Source organism: Nilaparvata lugens, chromosome 5 (genome assembly GCF_014356525.2).
Source record: "Nilaparvata lugens isolate BPH chromosome 5, ASM1435652v1, whole genome shotgun sequence".
Lineage (NCBI taxonomy): Eukaryota > Metazoa > Arthropoda > Insecta > Hemiptera > Delphacidae > Nilaparvata > Nilaparvata lugens.
The window spans coordinates 21,436,148-21,448,823 of NC_052508.1; the positions used below are offsets into that span (position 1 = coordinate 21,436,148).

Sequence of the window (12,676 nt, forward strand, 5' to 3'; positions counted from 1 at the left end):
AGCTGAAAAGAAGAATAATTAGTGCAGTAGGTCAGGCTTCTCAAAGCCACAAGATAAGCATGACCTAACGCTGAAAAAGAAACAACCTGTTGCTCCAACTATTGTAACAGCAATATTAGCAATAGACTTCATCGCTTGTTATCTCCCGATAACACCGATAACGACAGCCCCTGGCTGACAGCAGCTGTATAATAATCTGAAAGAAAAGGAAAAGTAAAACGGCACAGCACCTGTGAAGAATGAAAAGAAAAAGGAGAAAAAGATGAAAGATGAAAAGAGAACCATTCACCCCTCATATGGAACACATTAGAGATCTACCTGGTACTGCTCTTCTCCATCGGCTCCTGTACTGTTGACAGCTGGAATACAATGAATTGTTATCAAAATCATTTACCCCTGATCTCCTTATCTCGGATCGGGTTTTCAATTCTCCTTTCCCACTAAATTCGCTACCGCTACGGCGATTTTCAATTGAATGAGCTACACTATAACCTGAGTTAACTCTGTTCAACTCGCCCCCCTCTATATGAGGAAACCGTGACAGTACATCCCGTACCACAACTTTATCCTGCCTATTCTTAATATTTAAAGCATTCCCCTGCTTCTCTATATTTTTAGGACAGGGATATAGTCTAATAGGTTCAACCCTCTTATGGAGCTTTACTTTTTTCCCGCTTACAGGAGCTTGTTCAGAGATAGGTGAAAACTTTTCAAGTTTTCTTACAGGGAGTTTATCTACCTTCTCCATCCCGGAGACAACTGATAATTTTCCCTCATCATCCCTACTCCTTAAGCGAATACCATGAGGCTCTAACTCTATTACAGCTCTCATATCACGGAGATTTTTCAATCCTAAAACCATTCGCGATTTTATATCGGGTGTGATAGCTACCTTCCAATTATAATTTTTCCCACAAACGATAACCGGTAATATGGGCTCCCCCTCTACTCCAAGACGGTTGGCTACTTCAGAAGAGATAAATGTTTTATCTGTCGTCGTATCAATTGAAGCATTAAGATCCATTCCACCTACTCCCACATGGACATAAATCCCATCTCCATCACTCTCACTCTCCCGTCTCTCACTAGCTACTGTAGCAGCTTTCGAGATACAAGACTTAGACATCCCTTCACGCTTTAAGCTACCTGTTACTCCATTATCTACTATACTAGGTTCCCATTCTACAATTCTATCACGCATTTGAATACTCATATTATGATGCTTCATAAATGACATACCCAATGACACATCGTGAGAAAGCCCCTCTACAACTACCGGTTGAAATGAAACTAAAATATTTTCTACTTTTAAATTAGTTATAATTTTTGTGGAAAAATTATTATACTTCCCATTGGATAATATTTCATGGTGACTACACTTTTCTTTTCTAACACACCCTACTTGCTCTAACACTTTAAGAGCTTTTCCGCTAATACAGGATACCTCTACTCCCATATCTAACAGTGCAATAAATTTTTGCCCTGCAATTTCTACATCAATAAAAATGCGCTCATCCCCCAACTTTGACCTCGTACTTAAAACACGTGATGACTTCACTACAGCGATTCCTGATATCTTATTAGTTTCTGAGACACATTTACAATAATCAAAAATTTCTTTACACTTTTGACAACTAGAAATTTCGGGACAACTCGACTTCCAATGCCGTACTTTATTACAATTCCAACACTTAGGCTCTTGGATTTCTCCTACCTTATTTTCTCGCGTTTTCGGTGCGGCTTTAGACTGAAAATCACTCCGTTTTTGTTCTTCACTTTTCGTGCTTTTCAGAGATAACCTCCCGTTTCTCTCTTCAGCACGAATCGCCTCATACTCTCTGGTTACATCTAACAACTGATCTACATTTTTAACCCCTACACTACGAACATATAATTTATACCGTGGTAATAAATTTAAATACAATCTTTGAAGCATCCTATCCCCCTCATAACTACCTAACCGTCTCATTAAGGTAAGCAAGGCTTTGGCATACTCATCAGCCGGTTCGCCCTCCCTCTGCTTCCTTGCAATGATCTGACTCTCAAGGTCGTTACTATAAGAATGAGGATAATAACGGAGTTTAAATGCCTCTACAAAATCAGCCCACGTCCTCCACTGGGAGCGACGATTCCGCATCCAAAGTAGGACCCTCCCTCCATCAGCTCCGGCAGGGCTATAAGAGATTGCTCCCCAGAGATCCCATATGCGCCCTGGAGTTCCGCGAGCCTCTCGATGAAACTGGGAGCATCCGATACACCATCAAAATGTAAATTCCAACTTCTTACCTTGTCGCAGACTTCTCCCTGACTATACGTGCCTGAAGAGTGGGACAGTGCCGCCTCTGTACCTGGTTGAGAGGCAGCAGCGGTCCGGGATCGAAGGTGCTCGACCATCCTCCTCCTCAGCTCCTTCAAAGTCCCCGCTGCCGTCAGGCCGAGACTCTCTAGGTAGCCGACCGCTTCCTCCTTATTCAGCCGATACACCCACGACACTCTGGGGTCGACTTCGCGTTCCGCGAGGTCCTCCCGGCGGACCGCCTGTATGACTTCATCATCCTGATGAGTAGTCTCTTCTCCGTGTACACTCATCACGGATTGGGATTCACCTAAACCCTCTTCGCGATTTTCTTGGGCGCCAGACGTCTTAGCCCCACGTTGGGCGCCAGTTTTATTAAGATGACCTATTCCACCCTCTAGGTATCCTAATAATTGCGAAGTATTGCTACAACGCGGACTAGCTACAGTCGGATATGGGTCGGGGTCAGCAGCCGTACTGACAGGTGGAGATACCGGACCTACACTTCTCCCTCTATCCTGATTCTTTACCCTCTGCTTCTTTCGCGAGATTTTTACTTTCAGGGGAAGAGTGTTTGCCCGTGCCGTTGCTGGCCGATTCGGCCCTCGGCCTTTGGAATACAGGGTGGGTGTTAATGGAGATTAAGATAACCCTATACAAGGAGACGGATCTGACTATCAGATCCCTACCAATAATTCTATTTATAAAGGTAGTACGCAATCTGGACCAACTGCGAATTGACGGAGAGCAAGCTGTACCTGCAAGCCCGGGATGTGGTTTAGAGAATAGGGTGCAGGGTATGAGGTATACGGTATAAGGTATAGGGAACAGAGAATCAATAATAAGATTATTATTCTCTACAGCAAATAATATCTGCTCAATAATCCGCAATCTGAGAATTGCGCTCTAGCTCTCAGCAAGCTGGACCTGCTAGCTAATACAGTATATCAATTTCAATTACGTGGTAATTAAAGCTTAGAGGATAGGTTTTAGGTGTAGGATTTCTGAATCGCGAGCCTGCAGCTGCGAAAGGATTTTCAGCAATTCTGAAACTGCTAACAGGATTTCCGCGCTAATCTGGTGACTGCGCGCCGGTTATTAAGGGCTAATCTGTGACTGCCCTTAAGGTATGGGAATCGCTCTCAATCGTCCGAAACGCTTTTAAATTAATAGTCAGTATGTCGACTATTAGGAGAGGATAGAAAAGATTTTTCACAGACACAGTCTGTAGAATAATATCGGGAAGACAACAGTCTGTCGTTGTCAGGGTAGGAAGGATTTTTCCAGGATTTTCCACAAGGAAAATATCGAGTCAGAGACTCCTAATTCAGGAAAAGATTTCAATAGACTTTTCCAAGTAATTGCCAGTCTAAGGACTACCACAAGATCGATCTCTAATTTACAACTGAGATCACGGGAAAATTCGTGAATTTTCCACAGGAAAACCAGCAAATAATATTTGCTATTAAGAAGACAGGTTTCTAAGAATTTTAGAAAGGATTCGCGGGTCTGAAAACCCGCGACTAGGACGATCTCGAATCTGGAACTGAGATCAGGAAGGACTTTAACACAGGAAGAATTAAGAGAAAGAAAGAGAAGGATGCCGCAGTCTAAAAACTTCGGCGAGAAGTCCTCAGCTGTACCTGAGAGCTAGAATGATTTTAGATAGGAAAAGTGAAGAGAAAGTAGAGAAAAGAATGCCGCAGTCTAGAAACTTCGGCGAGGAAGTCCTCAAGCTGTACCTGAGAGCTAGAAGGAATTTAGAATAGGGAAAGTGAAGAGAGAGAAAGAGAATGGACGTCGCAGTCAAGAAACTTCGACAAGGACGAACTCAAGCTGCACCTGAGTTCTCTAGGAAAAGGATCAGACTTTTCCTACTTGGAACTACAGCAAGTCAGAAACTGCTAAGCGAATTTGAAATACAGGGCCACTCTATAGTATGAAAACTAAGCAAGGAAAATTTACCATAAATGATAATAATCTCTCTACAAGGATAAAAATTAATCAAGAAAACTTTTCTCAAAAGGAACAGGGATTTTCCCACAAGAATAAAAATTAATTGAGAAAAACTATTCTTTAAAAGGACAGGGATTTCCCTACAAGAATAAAAATTCAATGGAGAAAAATTACTCTTTAAACTAAAGGCCACCTTACTACAGAGAAGGAAAAATATACGGACTACCAGTCCTGACATACAATTACCTGAAATGACGTGGATACTGATACGGAGAATAGCGAACCGATTCCCACTTCCCGTATTATAATTAAAAACGTCGTGAAGCGACAGAGTCGAGACTTATAAATTAAGTACTCAAAAATAATCTGCTATAAGAGCCTAGCTAAATTTCCCCACTTAACTATTTGTAACACAAACTTGAGATCCCTTACAGGTTTCAAAACCAAGGATAACTCGTTCACCCCCAGTGATACGAATTTAGGAAAAATAACCGACAAGAAAGAAAATCCCCCAGGAAGTTCTATCTTCAAATACAGTCGGCAATTCGACATACAATATTCCATTCACTAAAATACAGAATAGAATATTAACCCACTAATACACCACTATTAGGAGCGCCGCTCGGAACGCAGCCGTACACGAACCCGTTCACCGAACAACTGCTTCTGTCCCGTCTTCTTGGAGCTGCACCGGGTCGCTGAAAATTAGGAGGCCGGGGGAAAAGAGCTTCCTGACCAATGAGAGTCTGAAAAGACGATCACGCCACTGTTCATGTGACGGGGTTTTGACTCAGCTGCTCCTGATGTTAAGGGTGCAGCAAATGATGACAATGATACTAATTGCTACACTAATTCAGGCCGGTAAACAATATTTCTATTCCAGAAATTTCATGAAGAACGATACCAACCCGACTCGGTAGCCGCTTATCGTTTTGATGATACGGCTGCTGCTGATTCAAAGGGGTTGACGGCGATGGTGATAATGTGCATACACAACTACAAATCTAACAAAATATATCCGGGCAGTCGATCCAATTCCTATTCTAAAACAGAATAAATTCGCTAATTTTACACTATTCGACGGCTTTTCATCCGTCACAAAAATTCACTTTGTGACACTTCAAAGTAGAAAGTAGGTTTTACAAGAAATAGATTTCGTAACGCATCTAGTCTGTGAATCCAACAGTGAAATGCAGTAGCCATTCTCATGAGCACCTATAAAATATAATGATACATAATAAAATGAACTCGCCAGTGTGGAAACAATTATGCCAGCATGATATCAATCATATGCGCTCTGAGAGATATAAGATGGCGGAGCCGAGAGAAGCATTAAATCGGCCATTTATCAAGACACTCGGGTGGCAAGCATATTCAAGACATTGTCTTGTGTTTTATGTGCAAGCTGCCTGTGGCACTGATGGATTTGCTCGATTGTTCCCTACTTGATGGTATCATTAGCCTCTCATCACTTTGTCTCACCATTGTCTCTTTCTCCCTTGCTCCAACTTTGTCCCTGATCTCTTGCCACCCTCGCATATCATTTCTTCTCCTGCCCACACTTGTTTTCCTACGCTCCTTCTTTGCTGTAATCTTCTTCATCGACTAGGCCTAAACAATATTACAATGGAGTTGGGAACAACTTGCACTGTACAGGATAGTTCTTGTCTGAAGACTGAGATGTTAAATCAAAAATTATACAGCCCTAGTAACACGTATGTTAGAGATTCAAAGTTTTCTCAGTTGAGAAGACATATTTTCTTCTTTAGAAATTTGTAACTCTAGTATATAGAGTCAAAAAAGTAACTGGTTAGGTACGGCGATATTAGAATAGTGTTTTCGGACAATGTATTTTAACATTTGAGATTTGTTGTCAATACCCCTGAACATGATAAGAAACTGATAAAGAATTATAAAAAGGAAAAAGGAAAAGTATGGGATGATTGATGACATTGGCGTCATGTATGCGTTTCAATTTATAATAATTTCACTGAAAAAGCGTAATGGAAAGCTCCTGTAGAAGGGGAGATACTAGTTTATTAGCTATTTTACTTTGATGCTAGGGAATCAATTTCTTGTTATTTTGTTAATTCTGACAGTGTGTTTTTTTGATTTTTGATTAAGGAAAAAATCAATCATTCGAACCAGGTATTTTTATGTTCAATTGTCTAGTGAGATAACAAAATCCAGCAAGTCATTTACGAAATTGTAAGGTTTCATTCAATATTAATAAAAATTTAGCTCGTATCACTGGGAGGTGAAGTATTTGACTCATTTGTGATGAGTTTACATAGGTATTAATACAATAGTTTCCTGACCAAATTCATATTGAAGAATCATCATTACTTTCCATACATTTAATTGCTCTACTCTACTGATCTATTAAACTGTACGTTCAATGTATTTTCATTTTGATTCTGCTTTACATGGAATTGGATCTGAACTCTCCCACAATCCCTATCAATAAATGGAAAATACCTTGAATCAATAGTTACAGGAATAATGAATTTACATTATTATTGAGGTTGATCCTTTGGTTTGATATTGGGTCTCACATAAAGCTAATTGATTGCGTAATCGGTGCTGGTTGCCACGACCCATTAAACAGGGAAGAGCTGAATTGGGCTGCCTCTGCCGCTAATGATTATTGTAGCTGATTCGGTCGATAGATTCTCTGTCATTGTTCTCAACAACGTTTAGCAATATCAATTTTAACAAATTGCTACTGCAACCCCTACAGTTCGCTTGCAACCCATGAATGTTGATAGTTGCTGTCACATTTTCCAAAATGAGAATTAGGCAATTATCGTATTTCCGAAATTTCGCGGTCATAAAAGCATTTCCAAGTGTGGTTATAGGTTGTAGACGCCATCTAGACTGTTCGTCTGTTATCAAAGTCATTCTGTTCAAATGCTTTTTTTGGGTAGCACAATAGATTTGTGAATAAATGGTTATTTCTATGTCAATGGTTATTACTTCCTAGACGTTGTTTTTCATTTTCCATCCATCCTATCCATTCAACTCAATTGATTATATTGAGATTATTCATCCTCCATTCAATGAATTATTAAAATTGATATAATGAATAGATCAACTAACTCCTCATTCAAAGAATCAATATATTCAACCGAACCCATCGCGAGCACTTATTATAATAAAGATAATGATGTCATCTTCAAAAATCCACTATCTTCTTTCTGGTGCTACACTCTTCCTTGATTCATTTATCAAGAGCCATCCATCCTTTGTTGGGATCAATCGGTGAAGAAAATATGTGTGCTTACAAAATTTGTTGAATTCATTGTTTTTTGCGAATTGTGAATTTATGTAACATCCTTGTAACAAGTATCTGAATATCACAGTCCAAACAATGAGTGAGTTGTGGTATTACATTGTATACAAAAGTACATATGAATCACAGTCAGTTGTCATAATTTCAACGTTCAACAATAGATTATTCTTTACAAGTGGTAATTGGAAAGCTTTATACATGAATCAGATATAGTTCAAGTGGTGGCTTTATTTATTTCTTTTAGGATGTATCCTGTTGTATGGTGGCATCAGTTTGTTGTGGGTTTCTAGAAGGTTGAAGGTTGGCAAAGACGTGGAGGATTCAGAATAGACGAACAAGAGATTGGGACTGCCTCTGAGAAGCGATAAGGATTACTGCCTGACTGAGAACAGAACTGCTCGAGCGAGTAACCAGATTAGAAACAAGTGTTGATTCTCCCAGCTCTGAATTAACGCCCGCCCCTTCACTCACTCACTCACACTCTCTATCCACTCTATTATCCTCTCTCTCCCTCTTGTTTCTCATACTATCTCGAATCCTCAGTGCAGAATCCAATAGCGGATTTGACAGAGATTGTTGTATTCCCAAACAATGGTTTTCATTTCCACCCACATAAACACCCGATATTGGCAATTCCAATTATAGTAGACTAAAAACACAACAATTCGTTCCGGCTGCACGTGAGTAGGTGTACAACGATTAGAACACATGCAAATTATAATAATTGGTATAGAGTAATTCATATATGCATGAAATACAGGCTCTGAATTAATAAGAAATACAAAAATTGAATGCCAACACTGAGTAGAATTGTGCGTGGTCAATACAAGTGCCCTGGAACCCTAATAATAGTTTACATACTAAATCATCAATTATCCCATGCAAATTTAGTTCAATAAACTTTACTTTGAACTCAAAAAATCTCAATCTCCAGAGATTAGGTTTCTAAGGAGTGTATTTGACTGCACTAGAATTGATAGAATCAATTGACAGGTTTTTCGGTTGCTGCTCTGCATGAAGGAATTATACACAATAGACGCAACTTGTGTAGTCATTTGAATAAATGCCACCTAGAAGAATACCACTTGAATTCCAAAACTATAGACTTAATGGGAAAAGAGATGTAGGAAGGCCAAAAAAGGGATAGGTACCGGAACAGATTAATTAATAAATCTAATCCCCGAAGTGAAGATGATGGTGAACTTTGAGGATATGCTTCCTCTAAAAAAATTACCGTGATTATAAGATATTTTTAAATAATCTCTCAAATAGCTGGTTAATATGGATAAGGTACCTCAATGAGAACATCACAATGGGAAGAACCGTAAACTATAATTCTTACAGAATAGTGTGAGAATATTTCTATTTTGAATAGCCATTATACTCCAGCCTGTTGTACAATGCTTATCGAATATTACTGGTCAATAAAATCTTATTAATTCTCTGACTTTTTCTAATTAATTAACTCTCTAATTGACTTTCTGTTTCAGGTAATAAAGCTTTTTTCGAGAAAAGCAAGCTTCACAATTGAAAGTGAATGATAAGGTAAGATTAAGTAGTACGATTTTCCTGGCATAGCATTATACCACCTTGTTCAACTATCAGAAAATAGTTGAACATCTGGGCTAGAGAATCAGTGTAGCTGAGTTTTCATCTTCTACTTAGTTTATTTACTAAGTTGATAGTTATACATGGCTCCTTCATGGTGTGATAAAGTAACTATAAAACATTGCTGATATATATTAGTCAAACGTCAATATTTCTATTAGATTCAGCTTAATTAACCTTCAAAGTTTAATACGTTGCGCATTTGAAGCAGTTCTCATCACACAAGACCTTGTATCCAATATTTATGGTGATAATGTCTATCAAGTTGATCATCCTTGTTGATTGGACCCACAGTCAGTCACTAAATACAATGTGAAAAGTTTTATTCAAGTACATTCTCATTGAACAAATAATTCTCAGAATTTTATCAATTTTTTTATTGACACTTAAGTCAAAACGAAAATGAGGAAAAAATAATCATTTCAATGTCAATTTAAGTTTATTCAATCATCATGTTTGTTGTCGAGTTCTTTTGTGAGGAATTATTGATGAAAACAATATAAACAGCAGCTTTATCAATTTGTTGCACTCTCGATAAGTTATAAGTATTTTCATCTGTGTTAATAATATCCATATTCACCGATAATATTATTCGCAGTGGGTGCCTCTTAAAATTACATGGAATGATGTAGGAAAAACGCAATAATTGAGAGAATGTACAAAAATCTACTGCTCTCCAGGCACATAAAGTAGTGAGATCCACGTTATAATGGCAGTACTATTTGATTAACAGTGGTGTCACTATCCTTGCCTTTCATTGAGCAAAGCAGATAGCGCTATCCTTTCCTACCTCCGCAACGTTGCCAGATCTTTTTTATCATTCGAGGAATATAATAAATCAATAAAATATTCGATGTCAACAATGGAAATTCATTGTTAAATAATTAAAAAATATATTTTCTTGACAAATAAAATTTTTTAAAAAGAATGAACAAGTATATATCATGTCAAATATTTATACCGGCATCAGCTTTCTACTAAAGAAGACAATGGCGAGGCCAACACTGGAAATCGGCAACGCTGTTCTCTTATTTTTCTTCAATGCCATTATAACGTGGACCTCACGATAGATGATAATTATGAGTCTTTTTAAAAAGTAAATTCAATGCCAAAATCTTCAAAAACGGCAAAGTATATCCAAAAGATTAGAGCACCATAGTGCTCTTCAAACACTGATTTGTTAATTTGTAAAAAAATGTTGTTTTTTTATAATTTTTACTGTAAACTATTCTTTGAAATAGGTTTAAACAATCAATCAATCAATCAATCAATCAATCAATCAATCATCAATCAATCATTTTATTCAGTGAAATGCATTACAAAATTGGTCCCGCTAAACCTAAAAGATTTTACAGCAGGTGCCTACAAATAATAAAATACATAAATAGAATAAATGCTAACTTAAAAAATAAACTAAGGAAAAATTTTTTTCATGAAACTGGGAGTTTAGGAATTGAGAAAGGAGTATGGGGTATTAGATGAACTAAGGATGATTAATAGGGTGGTATATGGTTAATGGGAATTGGAAAAAAATGGAAAACTCAAAAACTTCAAATCATAAAACAAAATTAATTTTAAAATAAAATAAACTTGATACTCTATAGTAAGTAAGCATCAAAAGATATTAATCTTATTCAGAATTAAGGATAATACTAAATAAAAAATACAATAAGTGATTGGGAGTCTCAAACGTTAATCATCCATCCATATAGTATATGAAAATTAAATGATATCTATATCTATATAATTATATAAAAGCGAAATGGCACTCACTCACTCACTCACTCACTCACTCGCATAACTAAAAATCTACCGGACCAAAAACGTTCAAATTTGGTAGGTATGTTCAGTTGACCCTTTAGAGGCGCACTAAGAAATCTTTTGGCAATATTTTAACCCTAAGGGTTCTTTTTAAGGGTTTAAAGTTCGTCTTTTAGCATGTATATTCTTCTTCTCCCAATCTCTTAATTATAATTGAAATTTCCATATCATATTTTACTATAGAACTATAATCTAGATAGAGTACCTCTTCGAAACAGTTGTTAACTGGCAACTAAATTAATAATTTTGTCAGGTTGGCTTGAGTTGACTTTGTTAGGTTGGCACCAAGTTGAAGATTTAAAAGCATTTATCGCGGAAAAATTGATTGGGCACTGCTACTTCAATCCTGGGAATATTATATTACTAGCCGTCAGGCTCGCTTCGCTCGCCACATCCGTTTAGCCAGACGTTTAGTCTGGACCCCCGACTGGATTGTCCTAACATGATAAAAATGCAGGCGAGCGAAGCGAGCCTGCTAATCTCATTCTTGGACGATCCAGTCGGGGGTCCAGGGGGCGGAGCCCCCTGGCTAGACGATATGGCGAGCGAAGCGCCTGACGCTAGTATTAATATATATTACTAGCAAGAACCCGTGCTTCGCAAGGATCTATTTTAAAACTTGACAAAATGAAACTTTACGTAATGAAATTTTGAAGAATTGAGAATAGGCTTATAACCATGCTTGGTTAATTAAGAATCTATAAGCAAAATTTCAAGTTAATTAGTCCAGTAGTTCAGACGTGATCGTGCGTCAAACATAATTTTCCTATCCCGTACGTGTATAAGCCAGCTCTTCACTTTATATAATTATTATAGATGTTGTTAACGACTGCAAGAGTGGTGAAACTATGATAGCGCCAGAAGTGTCTCAAACACATAGTAGTACTACATGAACTTTTTGAAAGTGATTTGAAAAAATGTTAAAACAACAGAACTGAATCCTTATCATTCTACCTTCATTTTGAGAGGCTTTTGTTTGAGCCGAATAGAAATCTATTTATAAAAAATGAATGTCTGTTTGTGTGTTTGTTTGTTCCCTGTAGACTTGAAAACTTCTTGACATAACGGCATGAAACTTTGGGAATATGTTGTGTGAATATTGGGGATGGTTTCTGAACAGAAATTTTAATAGGGGGGCTAATAATATTAATAATCCATTAATCCATTTTACAGACATATGCTTTCGAAATTTTCGGCCGAGCGGCTACTGAAGAACGAAAAGATGATCATGATTCAAGATCATATTGTGATAATATGATTTAGCATCTAAAGTTACCAGCTGTAATAAACATAATTATCACCCTGTGATAAATTACTGTGTACTGGTATTAAAACGGTTGTTTGGAGTTGAAGTGTAGTTGATTGGTACCAGCTGTTGATAATGGTTCCTTAGAAGACCTATACAAATAATTATCACTCCCCTATCATTGAGAAACTGGAAAATGTTGAAAAAAATTATTCACCTAATGAAAGAGAGAATATATAAATATTGTATAGTATAGGGTATATGTATAGTATTCATATTGCATTCATTAATTACTGAAGAATGAAAGAATAATTTTCAATTATTTGAATAATTTAGCTTAGCTTATATTCAGCCTAAAGTGATTCATCGTACATCGCATATTTCCTGGACCATTTATCGACAATCTACAGCTATTGAATATTTTTCTTTGAAACACTGAAATAACCTTTTTTTTAAT

At 37.3% G+C, this 12,676-nt stretch overlaps 1 protein-coding gene across 1 annotated transcript in view; it reads right to left on the reverse strand.

The window, feature by feature from the left end:
- Positions 1 to 2,589, reverse strand: part of LOC120351578 (ABC transporter F family member 4-like) — a 90,672-nt gene extending 88,083 nt beyond the window's left edge. The window contains exon 1 of the mRNA XM_039429412.1: positions 2,287 to 2,589. Within this exon, the coding sequence (XP_039285346.1) occupies positions 2,287 to 2,589 (303 nt within the window). The remainder of the gene's footprint in view (positions 1 to 2,286) is intronic.
- Positions 2,590 to 12,676: the final 10,087 nt, after the last annotated feature.